Source organism: Necator americanus, chromosome III (assembly GCF_031761385.1).
Source record: "Necator americanus strain Aroian chromosome III, whole genome shotgun sequence".
Taxonomy (NCBI): domain Eukaryota; kingdom Metazoa; phylum Nematoda; class Chromadorea; order Rhabditida; family Ancylostomatidae; genus Necator; species Necator americanus.
In genome coordinates, this window is record NC_087373.1 from 18,864,622 (window position 1) to 18,887,695 (window position 23,074).

General features: G+C 43.1%; 1 protein-coding gene across 3 annotated transcripts in view; it reads left to right on the forward strand.

Moving 5' to 3' along the window:
* The window catches only part of RB195_010058 (uncharacterized protein), a gene marked incomplete at both ends in the record, with an annotated part of 38,002 nt that overhangs the window by 6,115 nt on the left and 8,813 nt on the right, over window positions 1–23,074 (forward strand). The window contains 18 exons of one of the 3 annotated variants that reach the window (XM_064190887.1): window positions 7,315–7,374; window positions 8,487–8,580; window positions 9,449–9,607; window positions 10,717–10,835; window positions 10,902–11,019; window positions 11,098–11,272; window positions 12,148–12,284; window positions 12,344–12,493; window positions 12,550–12,682; window positions 13,932–14,042; window positions 14,136–14,281; window positions 14,384–14,458; window positions 15,792–15,861; window positions 15,935–16,009; window positions 16,059–16,124; window positions 22,449–22,529; window positions 22,595–22,710; window positions 22,783–22,848. In XM_064190887.1, the coding sequence (XP_064048470.1) occupies window positions 7,315–7,374; window positions 8,487–8,580; window positions 9,449–9,607; window positions 10,717–10,835; window positions 10,902–11,019; window positions 11,098–11,272; window positions 12,148–12,284; window positions 12,344–12,493; window positions 12,550–12,682; window positions 13,932–14,042; window positions 14,136–14,281; window positions 14,384–14,458; window positions 15,792–15,861; window positions 15,935–16,009; window positions 16,059–16,124; window positions 22,449–22,529; window positions 22,595–22,710; window positions 22,783–22,848 (1,951 nt within the window). Of the gene's footprint in view, window positions 1–7,270; window positions 7,375–8,486; window positions 8,581–9,448; window positions 9,608–10,716; window positions 10,836–10,901; window positions 11,020–11,097; window positions 11,273–12,147; window positions 12,285–12,343; window positions 12,494–12,549; window positions 12,683–13,931; window positions 14,043–14,135; window positions 14,282–14,383; window positions 14,459–15,791; window positions 15,862–15,934; window positions 16,010–16,058; window positions 16,175–17,215; window positions 17,337–22,448; window positions 22,530–22,594; window positions 22,711–22,782; window positions 22,849–23,074 lie in introns of those variants that run through there. The other 2 variants (XM_013443080.2, XM_064190888.1) reach the window with 2 other exon arrangements.

A 23,074-nucleotide genomic window follows, 5' to 3' on the forward strand; every position in this document is an offset into this window, starting at 1 on the left:
CGACTCGAAGAGGAAGTGTTTCGGTCTGACGCCACACATCTTTGTTTGCATTATTGCACACAAATCTACCTGTTCCCAGTGCTTGCTGCCACTTGCGCTCAGACCACCACGTCCAATCCCCAGAAAAGCGACGTTGGTTCGTGTATGAGTGACCGAACATGAAAAATCTCCAAGATTTCAACACGGAAATGGAGGTTTTCCACGACAACGAAAAGTGCTAGGATAGACTAGTCTTATTTCGTGTTTTCTTCTTCGTTGGTGGAGGAAAGAAGAAAACAAATTACGCCAAGTACCCCTAATAGTCCATACTAACGCAGCAATGGAATGAAAAAAGTCTGAAATGGAAAAAGCGGTTTCTTCAGAAGAAATCACAACAAACTACTAACTAACTTCAGGAGTGTGATTATTCAGCTGGAATGTCCCGTTAGTTGACGCCGGTTCTATGTGTTGAATACATTCGATCCTTAACAGCGTTTCCATGTAATCAACATAAAACAACTCTATGAACTTAAACCTCTCTGCACGCTCTCGCAGCAGGCGAGAAATTCCGCGGGAACGTGGCTCCGCTCCAGTGCCAACCGAGCCTCTCATACCAAGCTGTCGATTAATGGGTACCACTTTTGTAGGGGAGGCCAAAAACACTGGCTAGACACACCGGCTGACCCGGCAAGTCACTCACTGTACAGGCGTTCGCAAACCCCGGATGATTCTGAACTGAAGTCGAACGCGCCCATCCCAAGCGGATTGATTAACGCCAGAAAATTTCTCCTTTATCCACCCAGTACAGGAAAAGGCGTTGAAACTGCCTTGGTTACACCCGTCTCCCCAACAACGCAACTCACTACGGGTACTGAAACGATGGCAATCTGCGACGCGCCTGCAGCTGTGCAGATCGTGCAGCTTTGGCTTATTCGAGTTACTGTAGACCCCATTATATTAGACTGCCGGACTTCGGATGACGATGGAAGTGCACGCTTTTTATCGCGTTGCAAGTTGCATCGGAGACAGCACCAGTGCGACCAAAGTTGTTCCTTACTTGCTTTTTCGGTCCATTCGTGGAGAAATCCGTCAATTTCGTGATATGCTGCCTTTAGCCGACTCTGTCCCACCCAAGGCTATATTTTATGCATTTTCTTCTCCACGATTGGGGGACAGTGCTTACTGTTGACGCGACGTTGCTGCATTTCTCCGGATGTTGGATTATACCCGCTGAATCAAATTTACAAGTTGTTTGAACTATATTCCTTTGTCTCTATCGTGTGAAACCTCTTTGCATTCACATCTCCAATGCAACAATTTAAAATGGTCTAAAGTTGAAATGTTGAAAAGTGGTTGAAAAACCCACTGGTATTTTCGAAGACTGAAGGCCGGCGACCTCGTCAACACCATCCGTTGTTAAGTTTTCCTCGTGTTACCCTCTAAAGGTGATCAAAAATAGTAATCGTAGAATTCGTGCAAAATGCATCATTCTTGATGGTAGGACGACGTCGGCAATTTTGTGAACTCACCACGAGGTGAGGGCAGAGGTGCAGTTAACGAATACGATTACGCTCTGCTCCCACTCATGCTCCGAACAGTTCAGAGAGAAGTGCGTGGAACAGCTTTTTTTGCACCTATCCTAAATCTGAAACTCATTAAGGTGGTAGAACGTCTGTGAATGTACAGGTTGCTTCTGCAGCTTCTACAGAGTTATATTAGAGGGATCCCGCACATTGGAATCACATTGGACGAGGAGGGAATCATATCGCGCAGCAATTTGCATCGTAGGATGGGGACCTGTGCAACCAAAGCTGTTTCTCACGCAGAATGAGTTATTTTAGCTGGCTGCCTGGAAAAAGGTGCACATTCTCACCGGATTACAAGTTGCAAGAAACAAAGGAATCGATACTTCTTCATATACATCTTAATACTGTACATGAATGTTCGAGTTCCAGTGAAGCTCGGCCCTGGGGTAGATCTTTGAGCACTATGCGATTCCGCAAAGTAATTTTTTGGCTTCTACAAATTGCTTGCTGGAGAGCTCGGGATGAGTCAGCTGAAAACCTTTCAGACTAAACTTCTCCACTGAACAAAGGCAGCTTTATGGCAATTTTTCTATCATTAATTCCGCCACTCGGTGGAATGCTCTGGGTAACCTACACACGTGTTCCCGATTGAACACTTTGAGTAACTGAAAGAGTCTTGCCTGCGGTTGAGGTGGACAGTTCAAAACTCCAGTGGAACTCCATTCAGAGAGCAAAAATCATTCTTGGCTGGGGAAGATTCGTGCTAATGGAAGTGTTCCAGAGCGGAAAACTGGGTGGGTTCAAAAAGTAGGCAATAAAGTCTGCAAGTCTGAATCATGTCGTCCGCACGGGATTTCACAAGAAATGTTCTCGGGTCGAGTGGTCTCCGTGGGCGAAACAGTTCCGCGGCCGCCGTGCTCGCACTGTTTAGGTCCTTGTGCCTTTTTCTGAAGAGGTACCTCGAGGCCGAAGTTTCCAACCATTGTCCTTGACCAATCAAAGGAGTCCATTTAAGAATAAATTGGAGGAACTTCTCCCGACATGCTATTGAGAGCGATCCAGGTGTGAGTTATCCGTCAGAACCACATTATTCTTTAGACGATATTATTTTTGAAGCTTAAAGGAAGAAATGTACGTCTACATTTGGGTGATAAAAAGCTTTCGTTATACCTCGTACCGTTTCTTTTTTTCTTCAATCCACCATTGGAATGTTGGAGTACATAATTTCTTTCGCAGCCTGTAGCTTTTCATTTTTTATTGTATAATAATACATGAGTAGGATTATGTAGTTTTACAGAAGTCTTTTAGCATTAGTTTTGTCGTTTATTTGCTCCTGGGACGCCTTAAAATTTTAGTTTGCAGCAATTTATTCTCTGGCTTATTTTTCCGTGTTACTGTACACGATAGACATCCTTCAAAGTTCTAGAAGAAGCAGTAATGTTGACTTTTTACCACGACTACGGTTACTACAAATGTTAGAGGCACGTAGGTGCAAAAAAAAGCAACAGAAATAACAGAAAAGGGTTTTGTCAGAACTGCTTAGTCCTATTCATGCACAGTACACGAAGAGATTATTTAGAAAAAAAAACGAAAAAACTATGAAAAACATTTTCAAAAAGAAAACAAGGAGAGAGGTCCGTGGAAGGTTTCCCGTACGGTAGGGAGGGTTCAGTGCCGGATACGAGTCTCATCACCCCGATGCTACACGATATACGTGTACTGTGCGAGTGTTCACGCAAATGAAGCACTAAATCTAATGGCTATTCCTTTAAACTCCGGACCATTAGTAACTCACTAATCGTCTCTAGGTGGCATCGATGGCATCGCGAGAGGTATCGGTTGTTTTCGGCTCAGCGTAACATACGTGAACACACGAGTGACGAAAGTTCCACACAGCCGTCGCTTGACACGAGAATCACTTTAATTGTAGCGGACAGTACCTAATTAGATCTCATAAGCGGAAATAAAGCATCTTCGTAATCAAATACGGGCTAGAAATGTTTGAATGCATACTCCTAGCCCAACAACCATCTGGTTCTCGGTTTCCTGGTATTCGTGAAGAAGGTTAATCTCAGGTCATCGCAGTAAATCAATAATAGGTTAATCCAAGGTTGTCGTAGTACAAACAATAATTTGTAAGGCCATCACGGTTTTTCTCACATATTCAAAGATTCTCAACCTCATTGAGAGGTTGATTAAACCTCCATGTCGTACAATGAAGTAACTGGGACAACATTTGAACGTGGGAATAGTTTTCCTCTTTCTTTCTTCTACTTTTTAAGTTTTTTTTTTTACTTTTTTTACTTTTCTATGTTCAGTTTTTTTTTTGCTAAAGGGTCAAGAAAAGCGTTTTTCAAACCTCTGGGATCCCTTTCAATAATTCTTAGACTTTTTTGTGATTTGAGTGTCAAATGTTTCGTCTTAAGCGCACAGTTTTTTCCACTTTAATAATTACGCCAAAATGTAATGTCCAATGATAGTTATCTACAAAGTTGTCTTCAGAGACTGTGAGGGTTCTGTGTGGGTTCAATCCGTTCTTTCTCTTTGCAAATGTAAACCAGGAAATGCGTAAATTTTGGGAGCGATGTCGGTGAGATCGAGATCATTCAGTGGTGCTCAGCTGAACTCCACGCTGTTACTCCGAACGACGACGTCATTGTGTTTCTCATTCCTCCATTTCGCGTCCAACCAAATGGCAGTTGACTGAATGAGCGAGCGAAGACAACATATTTCCCGTGAAAAGAACTACGAGAAGAAATCTGACTTCCAGGTCATGTTGCATGCTTTCATTTCGTAGAAACCAGTCGTTCTCTGCACTTGTCCGCCCAACGATTGTCCTTGAAATGCCCTATGTCTCGACCACCTAATTTCCATTCTCTTCGCAAGTACATATCTGAACTTTGACTTCGAACATTGACTTGTGGATTAGGTACTTCTTTCGATGGAGTTTGAACGGCGCCGATCGCATTTTTCTTCTGCTTACAAGCGTCCAAGTTTCTGAAGCTCAAGATGAAGCAGAAAGAAAGGAGATCAGAGAGGTGTGGCAGAGCTCTGAGCTTTCTTTGAACTTCTTCGCTACGTTTCCTGTTCTCGTCAGTCTTCCCTGCTTAACTCTGAAATCTGGCAGCAATTGGTCCTGCTCATTCTTCGAGCCAGGTACACACGTACGATGGATTAGAAACGCGAATGAAGTATTAAACAGCCGTTTCTCATATGTGCTATGGAACAGCTCTAGCCGAGCCTTCCCACTCATCCTACTTCTAAATTTCTTTTCCAAAAAGACAGAATTTTTTTTTTACTGATTTGCTTAAGCTATGGCCAAGATTGGTATTGGTATCTACTAACAACTAACGTTTCGTCGTTTTCGCTTTCGTCAGAGCGTGGAAAGATCAAAGCCGTTAGTGATTTATTCTTTCAAACGCGTTATCCCCTACAGAAGACATCCAAACGGCTGGCAAACTCAATGCCAAGATGCAAGGACAGGGCAATTCTAAGCCAGAATTTTGTTTCTCTTGACTTGAGTAGTGCTCATGTACTTCTCCTAATGAACTCTCGATCCTGCAGAGGACTCGTAGTGTGAAGAACTGGGATATGACATGGCGCAAACAGGGACGGGCGCTAGTGCTTCACATTGTGACTAACATGACTTTTTGTAGTACGTATGTGCTCCTCACACACTGTCACACTAAAGCAGTTATTGAGAAACGATATGCTAGACACCGCAACATAGAAAAAGGACAAAATTTTGAGTACGCGTACGACACTGCTATTAGCTTGTGTCCCAAAAACCGTTGCAAATGTAGCAAGTCCTTATGAGTGGGCGGATCAAATTTTGGAAAAAAAGTTTTGGTCATCCCCAAGGATTCTGCGATGGTTTCCGTTTAGTCCGTCGCGAACGGTTTTCAGGGCAAGAGTTAGTAGCGGTATTGTATTTGTAAAGAGCATATTTAGTAAAAGGTCGGAGTTACAAATTGACACAACACGAATTTTCACAGTAGGGTTAAAACGGCATGAAGCACAGTGCAGTTGCGTAGGCGGCTGCGCTCGGGGCGGAGCGGTGGAGGAAGAGGTTGGAATCGCGGTGGGACCATGGCGAAGTGCAGTGAAGAGTGATTATGACCCTACTACGGATTCTGTCAGTTCTTGACAGTCCAGTTCTTGTTGGAATACCCGTTCTTTGCAGGCCTTCAACCCGAACGGAAATGTCTTTCGTAGGCGGAACAGAGGCACGGGGCCGAAGATGAAAATGTGCCCGTATAGATCTCCGACCTCTCGTTAGCTCTGACTGTGGGACCATATTGTTCAGCGTACCAACTCCGCATGATTAGTGAATTTCCAGATGTGTAGAATCCAAAAGTCACTGCCTGTTTGCCCCGCAGCGCAAGCTCCAACTGAACAAGATGCTTAGAAAAGTGTGCTTTCACTACCCTGTACTGTATGAGACAACAGCGGTTGTAGATAGATCAGCAGCAGAAAAACAAACAGAAAAGGAACATTTCGATTTTCTTTTCGCTTTCATTCTACTAAGATAGTGAGGGAAAGATTCATAAAATTGAATTAGTTATTTCTTCAAATATTTTGAAAATTCTGTTTTTTAGCCGTTTTGCGTTGGGAAGTGTATCTACATATAACTCAAGCAAAGAACGATAAATTTAGCAGCTAGAAAATATGCAACATAAAAAACTAATTTCCAATCCAAATCAGCTTTTACTAATGAATTAGAAAGGGACTAAACTCATCCATGCTTGTCTAAATATGTTCAATATTCGTGTCACAGATTACTGTAGATCTGGAGTGTCTCGAGAAATTTTCACAAGAATTCCTAATCACATCCTTACCAAAGCAGACGATTGCACGCATTCAATAACTTTGAGGGCAAGTTTTTCGAAACTTCGTTAGGAAAGTTCAAAGTTCACGTTTTGAACAGAAAAAAAATTGCTAACGAAGATGTTGATGAAAAATAACGCTTTTGACCGGAAAGATATCGTTCTTCAGCTAGATATTGGTTATGTGTAGTGTGATCAATCTCATTAACAATTTCTTGAAATTAATTTCGACACCGACTGATTCTAATACCTTCAAAACACTCGATGACGCGGCTCTCAACGAGGACCTGTCAATCGCGCCCAAGGCTGCCATTTTGTAGTGCCATTTGCAGAAGGTGGGCGGGTGCAGTGTAGCGGCTAGAAGTTCCGCTTCGTGCAGGATCGATCGGATGTTCGAATCCGCCCTAGTGCTCACCAAACCATTCATCCCTCTGGGGTCGATAAGTTGGTACCAAACTTGTGTGGGAGGACGAAAACACTGGCTTGACACATCGGCTAGCCACCGCTAGTCATTCTATAGGCCAGTTACACGTTCGTAAACCCCAAACGATTCTGGATTGAAGTGAACGTGGGGGCGCATCCCAAGCGGATTGATTAACACAGAAACGTTATCCTTTTAGTTGTAGAAGGTGGTTCAGTGGAATTCTTTATCAGTGGTAGGACCTTTGGCCCAGATAACAATGGAGTAGTGGCAGACACTCCCACGAAAACGCACACTGACTACGGTCGGCTGCCTCTTATGCAGTGCGCCAACAACGGCAGCGGGAATACACTGAGGTCGTCTGATGCGCTGCCTCTTACACAAGAGTACTACGGCATTGTGTCACAGCAACATGTTTGTAAAAATGCATTGCGAGGATAACAAAGTACGGTAGAGGTTCGGCGGCTATTGCTATTCTGGACATACCTTCATGCAGATGTGCATGACATGACACTGGCATGGAAATCAAGCAGATCTCTGAAAGACACTCCGTTTGCTTCAGGTTTCTGAGCAAAGACAAAGGATCACAGTTGCGAGACGACGAAGATGGGTACCCGTCTGGGTGAGTTAGTTGAGTTATGCAGTTAGAGGTGCGAGTACAAGCGCAGGAATATAAGTCGTACTGTTATTGACAAATTTCGAGTAAATGTTTGTCGAAGTACTCGCTGAGGTGTTTGTTCATGTGAAGATCTTTGCCTTTTAGTTGGGTCCTAGACTGATATCTTTTGTTATGATAAAGGGAGATACATGTACGGCAGAACTAAATGACATGACGACACCAATACACAAAAGTTGCAAAAGAGACCTATGGAAACTCAACAGATTCACCGTTTTTCGTGTCTAGAGTTAGACTGCTGTTCTTAAGAGAAAGGAACTGACTCGTGACTATTTCAAAATGTCTCTCTCTCACCGGAATAATTTTCTTCCCTTACATTGTCTTTCTTAATAACACAACTAAAATCCGCATCTAACACTAACATCTCAGCGAGGATGCGCTCCTCTGCGGAACTCCCGTGTGCCAGTGATGTCTTAAAGGCATCACTCCCGAATCCAAGGTGGTGCGGATTTCAGGTGGAGTATTCGTACATGGAATCGCAGACTATAGAAAGAGGGTGATCCCGTCCATTTCTTCGTAATTGCCGTAAGAACGGCCCGGAAGATATGGTTTCGGGCGTTCCGGCGCGCCGTTTTCTACAAGGAGTTCGATTGGAGCGCGCCAACCTTGTGCACGCGCCGCATCTTCTGGGCCGTTTTAAAGGGCAATTAGGAAGAAATTGACGGAATCGCCCCCTCTCCATAGTCTCCCATCCTGTATACGAATACTCCACCTGAAATCCGTACCACCTCAGATTCGTGGGGTGACGCCTTTAATGCAGTTGCAGTGACCATTTTTCACAGTAGAGCTTTTTCAATGCAACATATTGGTGATATGATGTATTTTCTGGTCTTTTTTCGGCCACGAGTTTGTTTGCTATGCTAGGTATTATCCCAAACCGATTTTGACTCTTGCGTTTTCAAAAAGAAAATAATTTGCGTACAACGCACTTCACGTTCTACATTTTCGCTTAATATATGTATGTAATGACGACGTGCTAAGCAAGTCACTGCTTTGTTATTATTCCCTTATTTTATTTCTTTATTTTTGTTAATCAGATTCCAGGAAGTATTTTCCAGACTGCAAAATGCAACGTCCAGTGAGGCCACGAACCTGTATTCGTATGACCAGACGGCGGACGGATTACAAATACACTCAAACAAAGTACTGCAGGTACGTCTGCTTCAGTGTGATGCGCGTTGCTGTATGCCCCTTACGATCAACGATTCTCCTCTTCACTTCCTATTTTCGTCGTATCTCCTTGATGCCGCCGTGAACCCGAAAATTAAATGGGTCGAATTATCGCAAAATTCGAGAGCATTTCATCACCCGATAAATCTGAACGGTAATCTGATAGACTGATCAGTTGTGAGTAACCGTGGAACTACTGCACTTCTGGCAGAACTCACTTAAAGGCATCACCCCACGAATCTGAGGTGGTGCAGATTTCAGGTGGAGTATTTGTATACGGGATGGGAGACTACGGAGAGGGGGGTAATTCCGTCTATTTCTTCCTAATTGCCGTAAAAAACGGCCCGGAAGATGCGGTACCGCACAAGGCTGGCGCGCTCCAGTCGAGCTTCCTGTGGAAAATAGTGCGCCAAAACGCCTGAAGCCGTATCTTCCGAGCCGTTTTTTACGGCAATTAGGAAGAAATGGAAGAAATCACCTCCCTCTCCATAGTCTCCCATCCCGTATACGAATACTCCACCTGAAATCTGCACCACCTCAGATTCGTGTGGTGATGCCTTTAAAGACTTGTGAAAAACATTGTCTCACGATGGATGCTTTGTTAGACCCATGGGACCAAGTACTCCTTACGTGCACATTCGCACCCTTCAAAAATCGTTCAATTCCGCAATGTTTCGCAAGAATTATTCATACTGTTAGACGCAACAGCAGATGACTCCACATCCCGTTTCGAACATTAGATCATGATCTTCCAAAAAATCACATCGCGAAGAGTCGTGCGCTGTGCACCTGTTTTCTACCACCTTTTCGATGCAAGAGATCCCAGTGAGGGTTGATTCGCTCTTTTCAGGTAGTCGAGAACGTGCAGTGTTGCAACTGTCGCAAACGGTGGCAGCTTGCGATTCTGGCAAACATCGGCTTCATGATCGTGTTTGGGATTCGTTGCAATTTTGGCGCTGCCAAGAACCACATGTTTAAGAACTACACGGATCCTTGGGGTCGACAGCACGTAAGTCTTCTCAAAATATTTTATCAGAAGCTTTTTGTCACCACTTGTGACTTTCGACTCATGGAAATTAGTTTCCACATCCTGATGCTCAATTTGAGCATGTAATCCACTCAGTGAGATTTCAACGCAGGGACGGGTGTGATGCACGTTCCTCTTTCACTGTACGATCCATTGGTAGTTCGAATCCGCCCTAAAGCCAACTAAATTTTTCATCCATCTGTGGTGGATAAATTGGTACCAAACCTTACTGGATGATAAAAACACTGAGTTGGTACATCGGCTAACCTGTGCATGACATCATCTAGGCGTTGAACAAACAATGCAGAAGTCAGAACTAAAGCAGGAAACGAGATGAAAAAAAAGAGAGAATGTCATTCTCATGATGAGACATCATTTTAAAAAAAGTGAGAAGCCTTGGGCCGTGGAGAACCGCTGAAAATCATAATGAGGACCCTTCTTCAATCCAGTCCCTTTTATTCTGTCGATTTTTTTCTGTCTTTTTCTTGCTTTTTTCCTTTTGGAAAGTGAATTATGTAGTGTTTTTTTGTATTTGCTTGTGTGTTTCCGTGTTTGTGCTTGTACGTCAGTCAGTAAAAGGTCCGGATGCGCAGTCGACGATTGGAAGAGCAAAACCTGGAACCAACCTAGCATTTCGTTCCTTTGGGGTTTTTAAAATCCCACCAGCCTTTTCTGACAGATCGGATCACCACCGCACGTCATTGTTATTCTACAGAAACGTTTATGAACCTCGAAAAATTCTGCATTGAAATCGAACGCGTAAGAGCAAAGGGAGTATCCGCAGTACTCATACCTCTTTCGTGATCACAATCTCTTCGACATTGATCAACGCCGAGCACTTCGTCCATTTTTTTATCCACACCTCTTACATTACAAACAATTTTGTCGAACGTTGCAACTCCGGTTGGACTCAAGGCTGAGTGTTATTTTAAACGTGGTGAACTGAAACCGCACCTGAGCTGTATTTTATTTGGAACTGAAGGTGGAGTTGGTGCTAAATAAGGCTCTTGCTTGGGATGTTGAAGGTCTGGCAAGAACGTTTGCTACTTTCTTTGCTAATCGCCACTTTTATAGATGAAGAGACAATTCAGATTCACGAATTCAACTGGACGCGAGCAGAGCTGAGTGTGATGGAAAGCTCCTTCTTCTATGGCTACCTTGTCACGCAAATCCCTGCCGGATTTCTAGCTGCCAAATATCCGCCGAATAAGTTTGAATTTTTTTTAAAGCTTTTTTTGGCAGAATGAAAAATATAACAGTACCCGATTCAATTCAGATTATTTGGGATTGCAATCGGCGTTGCCTCGTTTTTGAACGTGCTTCTCCCTCACGGCTTCAATTCAAAAGATGATACTCTTGTCGCGATCATCCAAATAATGCAGGGATTAGTGCAGGTCAGATCGGAGAGACTTCCAGTGTTCTTAGATGAAAAAAGGCTCTGGAAATCGCTTCTTCATTTTCGTCTCAATTAGGGAGTCGCCTATCCGTCAATGCACGGCGTCTGGCGGTACTGGGCCCCTCCTCTGGAGAGATCAAAGTTGGCGACAACAGCATTCACTGGTTCCTACGCCGGAGCGGTGCTAGGACTTCCAGTCTCAGCGTGGCTTGTCTCCTACGTCAGCTGGAGTGCTCCTTTTTATCTCTACGGTGGGTCACTCAGTGAAATCTCAGCAAAGAGAGCTATTTTGGTTTCGATTGGTTTTTCGTATTGATCCGTGAATCTATGTGATGATTGCTCACATCAAGCAACTATCAGATTACCCCCCTCCCCCCAAATCTTTTAATTTTGCTACTCTTCTTTAATTTATAGAAGTCGAGATTGGTTTTTTTCTCAAACTGAGCAAATCTCTCCACTGTTTATAGTACTCCTTCATTCCTCTTGTATACTTTCCATGCATCTTTTGTAGAACTAATTTATCGTGGTGAAGCGAACTGTGCAGAACTGCATTACTTTTGTGATGACCCAACAACCTTTAGCTAATAATGAAAGCTCGACATGTCAAGACCTCTGAGTGTTCAGAAATGACTCCATGCGTAGAGCAATCGGTTCCGCTGAGAGGCATAGAGCCTCAAGCAAACCATTCAGATCCACAAGTTTGTCGCCCATTTTACTGCTCACCCGTCTTTTTTGCACCTCCCCAGGTATAGCAATGCTTTAAATCTCCCGAGCTGAATGTGATAGTGCAGTATTTCCGTAAGATGGTCTGAAGCATCTGCACCGTCGCGGAAGTCGGAATTCAATGACGAAAATTGTATGAAAGAGAATCAGTAATGCCTTAGAGGCTCATTACTACCGTAGGCAGTGCTAGAGTTATCGCTATATCTTTTCCTTTTCTGACCAAAACAATAGAGAAAATAATCCATCGTAGTTACTTTTTTTGATGTTGTGAGTGCTGCTTCAAAAAAAATTATGAAGATATGTTTCTGCAGCCTCGCAATGTTCTGCGTCCGTCAATATTCATTTATATCACAACCTCAGATGTTGCCGTATTTCGGTTAATGACGAGATTTCATCATTTCAGGTGTTGCTGGATGTATTTGGGCCATATTTTGGTTTTCCTTAACATTCGAGAAGCCCGCGTTCCATCCCACTATCTCACAGGAAGAGAAAAAGTTCATTGAAGAAGCCATTGGACACGTCTCCAGTTCACATCCTACTGTGGGTCGTTGAATCTTTCAAATGTATAAGCACTCGGTCTAAAAATTCAAACTACTTAGTTCCGTTCAATTCCATGGAAGGCGATCGTGACGTCAAAACCTGTTTGGGCGATCATTGTGGCTAATTTTGCCAGAAGTTGGACGTTCTACCTGCTTCTGCAGAACCAACTCACCTACATGAAGGAGAGGCTGGACATGAACATCAATGATGTGAGCAGAGCATTCAGTCTTTTAAGGAGGTAACGACAGAAAGATCTTCTTTGCAGTCAGGAATGCTCGCTGCGTTGCCACATGCTGTCATGGGTATTGTAGTGTTATTAGGAGGACAACTGGCTGATTATTTGAGGTCCCACAAGATATTATCTACTACTGCAGTCAGGAAACTCTTCAACTGTGGGGGTGAGTTACTGCAGCGTTCGTACAGTTCTTAGACATGTATTGTAGAAGTTTTGTTGAAAAACTAGTGCAAAACTCCAGGGATTTTGAGAGTTGTGCAATGGGATATCCCCAGTACATTTTTAGAATAGGAAGAGATATTCTCGATATCTTCCGATAGTACTTACGAAGATCAAATTAGAAGGTGTGAGATGGGGAAGGTTTCATCGGTCGGATGTCGCCGGTTTCCAATTCACCAATCTCCGCGGAAGGAAGGCTTTTATAGTCTAGGGTAGGGAACGAACTGAAGCTGGTTGGCATCCACCTTCATCGAGCACAGGACCGGGCGAAAGTTTGCCATCTAAGCAGGATAGCGGACCTCGGACAAACACTGAAGAAGAGCGAGATTTCCATTTAAGTCTCAGAAGTTGGCCTTTTTGATAACCAATGAGGATTTCGTTTACGCTGCAGCTTCGGCTAGCCCTTCTTACCTTTTCTTTAAAAACCTTGTTTTTTTCACTTTTCCTAAGAGCTACGTTCTTCTGCCTTCAACCTCGATGATATCCATTTTCTAAGCATTTGCAGATACAGATCTGCCTTCTCAATCGCCTCATGGAGCTGCGTGTGGCTTGTAAAATTCACAGAACTCAAAGCTTTCTTGGAGATATCTGAGATATCCCTGTCTGGATGTGGCTGTCCATTTCAGTATTGAGCCAGAAGTCTTACAATAAAGTGAAAATATCCAACTTAGCCACCATTTTAGGTGATCACATTTTATAGATTGCGGCTTAAGTTCCTTTCTTCTATAAGGAAAATCTTCAAAAAGTTAGGAAGTTCAATGATTTTATTCCCCATAAAATTTCTAGAGGACAGAAGTGATCATCACGGTTCAAACAAAGATTGCAGGCGAAAGTTTGGTGGTTGATTACATTAGAATTCCCAACAAAGATCATTATCATCCTATTGATCATTTATAGGTCTCTTTTACAGAACTTTTTCAACTTTACAAAATGCTTCGACATCCTCCTCGCCAAAAGTTGGCATGGTTGTTTTAAAATATCAACAATTCTTAGGTTTTTCCCTAGCTTAAACAATAATCCGTTCTCCAAATTCTGGCCGTTTTTATTTTAAAATGGCAATAATGCAGTATTTTCTGGTCTATGATTCTGTCACAGCCTTAGTGTTATTTTTTTTCTTTTTTATTTATTCTATTCGAATTGATGAAAAAAATCACAAATTGCTTTGATGCAACTGCACGGCATGATTTATTCAGGATTTGGAGGAGAAGCTTTGTTCATGTTGATAGTCGCCTACACTACCAAGGAGTCGACTGCTGTGATAGCGCTCATCCTGGCTGTGGGCTCCTCAGGATTTGCCATTTCTGGTCAGTGGCGTAGCTAGAAAGGCAGTTCACATGATAATGCCTTAGATTCGTAGGGTGGGCTGAATACAAGAGGTCAACCTACATTATTTATAGGATTCAACGTCAATCATCTGGATATAGCACCACGTTACGCAGCCATTCTCATGGGTTTCTCTAACGGAATCGGGACCCTCGCTGGTCTCACATGTCCAATCGTAACAGAAAAGTTCACAGCCAACGGAGCTCACGGATGGGAAAAGGTCCTCTCACTCATTATTCTAGGAATTTTTCCTACGTTTTAGCACCACAGCTTCCAGGCAATGTTTAAATGAACAACTAGAACGCACTGTCACACAATTCAGGTGTTCCTGCTCGCTAGTTTGATCCACTTCACTGGTGTCACTTTCTATGCTGTTTATGCTTCTGGTGAACTCCAGGTATTGGCTTCCGACCTATGAAAATGTGAACAAATGTGAACTACTGAAGCATTCATAGATGTGTTCTGTATGAGCAACGACATCAAGGATATTGGAAATCGATATTTGGTGTCTCCTAAATACGGATTTGTCTTCAAAGTGGGAAGTAGGAGTGAAAGGCAGCTGAGAACAATCGTTTCTACCGTTCTATCGTATGCGGATAGAATGTCAAGCTCTTAAGTGCCTAAGACATTAAGAACCTAACATTCGCCATTGTGCGCACTGTCTCAAATGTCTAAGAGCCTCACAGTCTCGTTTCCGGTGATCGTTGGTCCAGCCAAACACTGTGATTATGTTCAGTCTGCTCACCACAGCCGCTTTGTTTGTATCGTTAGTCATTGCGTTACTATGCCTATGTGCTTGGGGTTCAATAAATAAGGGGTAATTGTGACGAGTGATTTAATTCAAGCCTGGGGGATCGGAACTAAGTGGTGCCTCGCCTGACCTTTTCAGTGTTTTTAGAGTGAGTTCGCGACGAAATTCAGATCTAGATGGGTTTCGAAGTTCCACAATGAAGCTAACCGCAGCAGATCATCTCCAGATATTGAGTTCATCTGTGTTACCCATGTGTTGTTAGTAGTGAGAAGGAAAATGGTCACATGCGTCTTATGTCCCCTGATAATTACTACATCATTAGGAAAGTATTGCAACATCCTCCAACACCCGACTTCTTTCTGCTTTCCGCTCCTCTTTCTAATGTTCAAAATCTCCTGCGTACTCTGTTCCCAGCACTTGTGGGAACTCCTTGCCTTACCTGCGAAGAGAAAACATCGTGTGTAAACGATAAAACAGAGTTTGAGTACTGCGATTTATAGTATAGTCAAAACGACATTATGAGCGGAGCAGTTGCGCAAGCGGTTGCGTAGCGATTAGGATCGAAGGAGGATGAATCAGCACTTCGCGATGGTCCCATCTTGATTCCAACCTGTTTCTCTACTGCGCTGCTTCGCGCAGCCGCTCGCGCAACGGCGTCGTGCTTAAAGGCATCACCCCACGAATCTGAGGTGGTACGGATTTCAGGTGGAGGATTTGTATACGAGATGGGAGACTACGGAGAGGAGGGTGATTCCGTCCATTTCTTTCTAATTGCCGTAAAAAAACGGCCCGGAAGATGCGGCGTGTGCACGCGGTTGGCGCGCTCCTATCGAACTCGTTGTGGAAAATAGTGCGCCGGAACGCTCGAAGCCGTATCTTCCGGACCGTTTTTTACGGCAATTAGGAAGTTCTACTATATGTTCTTTTGTACCTCGCTGGGTCACAAGGTTGAACACCCTAGATGTTTATATCAATTAAGGAATGGGCAGAGCCAAAGCCTGAAGAAGAGGCGTGGAACGTTACTGCGTTGAATCACAGAAGCAGCACTGGTGTGTCTAGTTTAGACTTCTTTTTCGCCGTTTATAAATACATTGACGCACTTCTGTACTTCTATTTTTCCAGCCGGATACGGTACCACCAAGAATGAAGTCCCAATCACATTAGCCCCTTTGCCGACAGCTGAGCAGCTCACTAAAGGTCAGCGATGAGCACTTTTCGATTTCCCGTTTTATGCGTTCTCTTCTAGGTCATTTGCCGTCGACCACAGCATACGAAGAACGACAGGAGACGACTACGAACCCGTTCACTGCAGGTTGGGATGACTCCACCACACAGTCGAGCGCATCATATCGTAACTGGTGATCATGAGGGGCTGCTGCTTGCCTTCGTTTGGCGATAGTTAGAGCGGATTCTTGCTTGGATGGATCTTTCTACGTCTTGCGTGATTAAGGCATGTAATCGATCGACAATTTGAAACAAGCAGCTATAGTTCCTGGCATAGAGATGTTGCTAGCATTAACTTATTCTTTATGAAGATTTGAATGAACAAAGTTGTATCACTTGGATTCGTTAGCGATTCTCCGAAATGAATTTCCATGTTTGGATTCAGACGCAATGTTGTGGGAATTCTGGATTCAGGGATACCCTCAAAAGATATCGTGAACGTTGAAATATTCCAGTGACGTATTCTGTTTGTTTTCGCGAATTCCCGGAAGTGCAACGAAGGTGGCAGCACATCCTATAGAACGTTTCTTTCTATTCGCATCATAATAAGGTTTAGTTTCGATGGTTGTTAGACAAGAAATCCGTATATCAGTGAATACGAATGAGTCTTATGATCTAAGTGGAGACGTTTCAAATTCTCTGAAGATTGTGAATGATGCGCACAGCTCTCCAGTGAATGAATGCAGTCGTGCAACAGAGTGCAACAGATTCATTGCAGCGCATGACACAACACATTGGTTGATTTAAAAAAGTATGCCTGTTTCCAGTTTTTTGTGCTTTTTGATGAACGTTAATAGGATTAGAAAACTGCAGGACCTTAACATACGTAAAGTCTCTAAATTCGACGGTCGTGACATCTGCGCCATTTTGCGACACATCACAATCCCCAGAAATGTTTGCATAGATCTGGTTCATAAAGTGAAAATATCAAACGTGTACGCAATTGGAGACTGTTACTTGACAGGCCCGTCTTTCCTCCTGCAGGCGTGGATGGCCTGGTAAAGATTCCGAGTGTTTATCGTATCTCGTGCAGGTCGTGTGCTGACGACATACACACACACACACATTACATAGACAAAAATGGGCCCTCACTGTGTATTCGGAGCATCCAGATCAATTTGCGAAATCAAAGCTTTCCATCTCTTTTTGAGCACACCGGAGAATGTGTTATGACAGCTCATGACGGTCGTAGCACGCAGAACAGTGGAGGTGTTCTGGACAGCTGACAAAGGTCCAGAAATGAACAGAAAAGATGAGTGCATTGCGATCATAAACGAAACAGCCCCATTTCAAGACCTGTGTGGGTTTTGACCTGAGCGGTTAGATCGCTCACAGAATTTCTTGCGACTCGTAGTTGTGGCCCGTGGTTGTCTCTTACGCTTTCAGATTCAAAAAATGTGGTAAGCACAAGTCGATGTGTTGTTCTTTGAGTTTGACGAAAGTTTGAATGCTTTCTGTAGGGTAATGAGGCACTTGAGAGGATAAGTCACTGACGGGTTTGATTTGTGGCCGTACAGACGGCTACAGGTCCGTTGTAGCCACGCGGTTGGTAGCTCGGAATCGCCGTAGTCCAAACCAAGCCTTTCACATCTCTAGGGTCGAAAAATTGGTACCAGACTTGTCTGGGAGGATAAAAACACTGACTTGATCATCGGCTGGCCCCCGCAAGTCATTACATTGGCCAGCACGCGTTCCAAAACCTCAACGATTACGAACTGTAGTAAAAACGCATCCCAAGTGGATTGATACGCCAGTAACTTTACTTTATTCTTTTATCATCATATCGCAGTATGTAACAAACATATGGAATTAGTAAACCTTAGCTTCAAGCGTTCAAGACACCGATACTAGTAGCGATTCAACTTATTTACATATTTATATTTCCTTAAAAGTTTAGCAGTTAGTTTTAGCATTTACGGACTCTTTCTTGCTTTCATTACGAAGACATTCCTGGAGAAATCTCTCCATCTTCTTTCCTAGACACAAATAAGTCCGAGATGTGTCGATATCTTGACCAAGGATTTCTCTGGAAAGTGAATGGATGGCGAACGCTTTCATTTTTGGGCATCCTCTTGGTCCCAGATCTCTCCGTCATTTACTTCACACGTGCAGTTTTTGCAGTGGGTTAGCTTGAACAGATGAATAAATGGGGTGTGAAACAAGTACTGTCGCAATCCTTCGTGATCAACCATGACATTGTCACTGAGGTAAGCAGGCAGAGGCATGCACATCCTGCACTTTTTAGTATTTCCCCATGTAAGCATTGTGAAGCTTGAGCTTAAGCATTGTTAAGCTGGCATGCCCTTATCGGGAGAAACGTTCTTCCGATAAGGACACGCATTTGCTTCGTCGTGTAACGTAGAGCTGTTACATCATTGGAATCGGGTATTCAGTTAGTCAATTATTTGGTATGATCCTTACTAAGAACCTCGTCCTTGGTCTGCTATTTATTTTTGGAGTGACTGCAGAACGAAGGCCAACTATAAGAACTGGTATAATTTTATTTACCTTCGTTACATTAATTTCATTTCTCGTTATATTGTTATCAGTCTGAGCGGCCAACTCCGGACTTCAGACTTCTTCTGGTGCTCGTTTCGCAAGTTTTGAGTGAGTAATGGAAGTAGTGGTGGCATCTTCTGTCAAATTAAATTTTAATGTTCCCAATGGCGCTTCTCTTGATTTTCTTAGAAGTTGAAGCATAGATGGAAGACTTCACTTTTTTTTCTAAATGCATCAGTTCTACACTTGGAGAATATTGGACGGTGATTCTACACCCATTTTACTTCGATACCAACACAAACTAAAACATTTTTCGAAGTACGAGTTTCTCCTCTCTTTTTTCCAAACAGCGCGCAATAATGTGCTGCCATGGAATGATGCAAGCATCATTGTCATACTGACCGGGGACAGTCAAACCACGAAAGTTCCTAGCTACTGGGGCGGGTGTGGCGCAGTCGGTCAGACGTCCGTTGTCGCCGCACGATCGCTGGTTCGAAACGGCCCTAGCGTAAACCGAGTCGTTCATCCTATCGGGGTCGATGAATTGGTACCAGATTTGGTCCAAAACGCACACATCGCATGTACCAAATACCTACCATAATAAGGCTACATCGTAGTTAGCATGTAGCTGCGGATCGCATATTTTTGTCTTCTTGTACTACGGAGCTTGAGGAGCATGAACAACGCGTTTCTTAACCAAGCTGCGTCATGGGGACAAATGCATCTGACAGATATTGTATTCAGAAAAGAGTGCGGGAGACTAAGGAATGTTACTTCCGAATCCTCTGTACACTCTTTTCCGTCGTGTGCTACACGTTGCTGTTCGTGCTGCCAGTTTGATTATAAGGTTATTGCTTATTTTGATGCATACCTTTCTAATTCCAAGTAGCAGCTCAAATTTCGCATGGCGCATTCCGATAGGATTTATCCACGCCACACCCTTTCCATGATCCTTTCTCGTTGCAGCATTTGAGTTTCGAAGAGCGGTAACCTTTGAACCCCGCTAGCTGGGCATCGTACACGGCCATGAAAATTCGACGAAATTAACAGGTGCTCCACAACTTCACCATGTGGTGCTGTTCTTTCCCATGTGGTCTTTCTTTGAGATCTTTTTGTCGTTTCTGTATGAGGAGTCACAAGCTCGGCTGTGGATTTGCAACTGCGTGATTTCGCCTCCCCACGAATACGAATACATTCTATGTACACGTTCATACAAAAAGCATCGACTCTCTGTTCTTCTCATTCTTGGAGCATAATCCATAGAAGTAACCGAAGGTGCCGGCGACGCCCAGTTTCCACGGAGTCACAATCTCTACCAAAACTTCGTCCTGATACGAGTTCTCGCTGATTAATTTTTTATCAGTTCAAGTGGTTATTAGACTATGCAGTAGCAGAGTTGTAGTGTATTGTCTTCACTCTTCGCTTGACGAACAAAACTGAAAAAGAAGAAAAAAGAAATGAAGAAGAAGCAAGGAAATACTAATCGAGAGATACTGGTCTTTCTTCTCCCCTTTGCAAACCGATTCTGGAGAGAACAAAGGCAAGGTTAGGTCAAGGCAAATGTTCATTTCTAATTCGACAAACGTTGACTGTGAAGCGGTCGTCGGTCTGGCAGTATGAGATCGGCCTTCATTCTGAACCTGTAATAAATGATTCTCTTCTTTGGCTTCAAGGAATTCAGCTAAAGGGGATGAAAGCATTTGTTCCATGACCTGACCTCTACTCTCTTTAAAGCTCTGTCTCAACCGATCAATTAAGGAATTCTTTCAGAAATGTCATGACCTAGCCAACGGTGAAACCATGCATACTTAGAGCGCCACGTTTTCCGCCCAGAAATACAAACATCGCCTACACTTGATGAGTTTGCATAAAGAGGGTGAAATCAAATTCCCTGCTTTGCCACTTGCTAGTTGTGGAGGAACATGAAATCATTTATGAGGATTGTGTCAGGCAACCGTGAAATCCTGTCCTCGAAGCGTGCGACATTAGTTACGTCGAACCTTAAGTTTCGAGGGTTCCACTGAGGTAAGTGTGTCCAAACGAATGTTAGAATACACAAACAATGAGCAGGTGGTCACCAAAACTCGGAACGCTGCGTCAATCCACATAATTCGAGCCTGGTTCCTGCAGTTCAAGGAAAATAGAGCAGAGAGAAAAGTTCTACATTGGCGCTGGTTAGGCTGGTTACTTCGATACCAGCTTATCAAAGTGTTGAAGGCGCTCGAGGGATTACAGTAGGTTGGCTGCCATGTTGTGCAACACACGATTGTTTGCGCTGGAGTGGAACTTGATTCTAAAGGTTGGAGAAAGGTAACAGCGGAGCCGAAACGCCTTCGTCGTGAACATTTCTCCAAGATCTCTGATAGAAACTTCATTCTTTGACGCTATTCATAACATGTGTTACAGATTGCTTCGAGCTTTTTGGCAATTTTTACACTTATAATTTACAGTGATTGGAATCTATCGATTAGTGCGGTATTCCTCGATTATTTATCGTTTGCAAACTCAACCAGAACACTATCAAAACCGCAAGAAACCGACCTATCGAGCTCCGAAAGTGCTGCACTGTATTACTGGGTGTACCTCGACTGAGCTCTAATTGATCGTGAAGTTTTATAGCTACGAAAAGATTTTCGATGTCTTCTGATTGAAGGTGTGTCCTTCGCTGGATGCAGTCTTTTCTTTTTTCGAAGAAGTTCGAAGAAGAATGATGGAATTGGTGCTTCTGTTCTGGAGTCTTCTAAACAGTTTAGAACAGAATTAGTAATTCAGGACAAGAACAAACAGAAATGTAACAGAAGTACAGCTTTTACGGGACGAACTAACGTCCTCGCATTCCTCGTTCAACTCTTCTAGCAATTCCTTTTTTTTTCTGAAGTTATTTGCTGGTGACATTGACTTGTTCACAACTGCAGCAAAAGATTTGGACACTGGTTGAACAGTGGAGTTTGGAAAAAAAACGATTAAAATGTTTAGCATCCGTCAATATTTTTGCATCGTTATTGTTGCATTCGACTTCAGTTCAGAGTCGTAGAGGTTAGAGAAAGTGCTTGTGGCTTATACAGATTGATTCGGGGTACGGCTGATGTATGAAATCATTGTTTTAGTCCGGATTTTTCTTTTTTTATATTAATTGATAATTTTTCTCTGATTCTAATGCGGACAACACTGGTTCCATGCAGACGTTGCAAAACCTCCTTGCCCCTGACCCTCACCTTACTCCGGTTCCTGCAACACACCCGTGAAAAAAATTTGAGCCATCTTTTTTGTGTGAAGTTATAAAAGTCATTTTTTTTTAATTTTCCAAATCTACCGAGGTTATCAAGTTTGGAGAAATAAGACCATAGGGTTTCTTTTAGATCAAGACAGAAGATGACTAATAATAGGTTTGTGACTTGTAGACTGAGGCAAAGCTCCAACATGCCCAAGATGGTTAAAACTGCGATAGTAGCGCATTTTTTCCACACTAAATAACATTTGTGTCATTTTTTAGCTTAATAGGACCGTCAAATACTCTCTTTAGCTGATCTCCTTCGATGGATCTTTCATTTGACTTAATTAATCATTTTACTGCTTATTTCCAATTGCGCACAGCGAACATCGTATTAAAAAATGTTCCCACGATTCTCCATGGCTGCTGTTACTTTTTCGATTAAATTTTAACCTTCAGCAATTTAACAAACTATAAAAGCAATTCAAGTTAAGAAGCTTGAACACCATCTGCAATTGTTTTGGGAATAGCTTCGTGTTTTTTCAAAAGCACTGACGCAAGAAGCTTTTAGCCTTCCTAATGACATCTTCGTATGCGTTTCAACTTCCAGAAATGCGACTTTTTTTAAACTTTTTTCATCACATTTTGCATTCACTTCGTTGGAAATAACCATCGATGTGGGCTCACATAAAGGCATTTGAGGGCCAAAATCCGAACTTCCTCGGTCATTACGGTTAGCACCAGCCAAGGCTGTTCCTGTATCAGCGGCAGCAGTTTCCCAGGGTGAGTATTTACGGAATCTCGCTTGTTTCCGGATGCTTAGACATTTTTGCACTTATTTCCCTTAGGTACGTCATTCGTCTTCTCTTTTTTGAACAGCCACCTGAGTGCTAAGGACACTTCTTATACGGAGAACCTCTCTTTGACGGTTACAAATCCAACAGATCAAAATGCTCTTGTGACGGTGAAGTGGCAATGCAACTATTCTATGACAACTCTTTTTAAAATAATTAAAATGAAAGTGCAATAATTCCAGATCAACTCACCATATGTGGGATTCACAAATATTACAGTAGTGGTCGGTGCTGGTCAGCCGAAGACGGTACGATATGCATCCATCTTTTGAATTGTATCAATATGCGAGAGTTACTGAGGCAACGGAAGGCAACCATGAACAGTAGGACTATTTTTCTGCTACCTAACAGCCACCCACTTCAAGCGCGTTAGAGGTTTCTACCTCTGACAATGGAAGTTTTCACTCATTGCGTTAATTTTCTTGTTTATCTGCATGCACTAAATAAAGAAAGATAGGTACAGATGAGCACTAC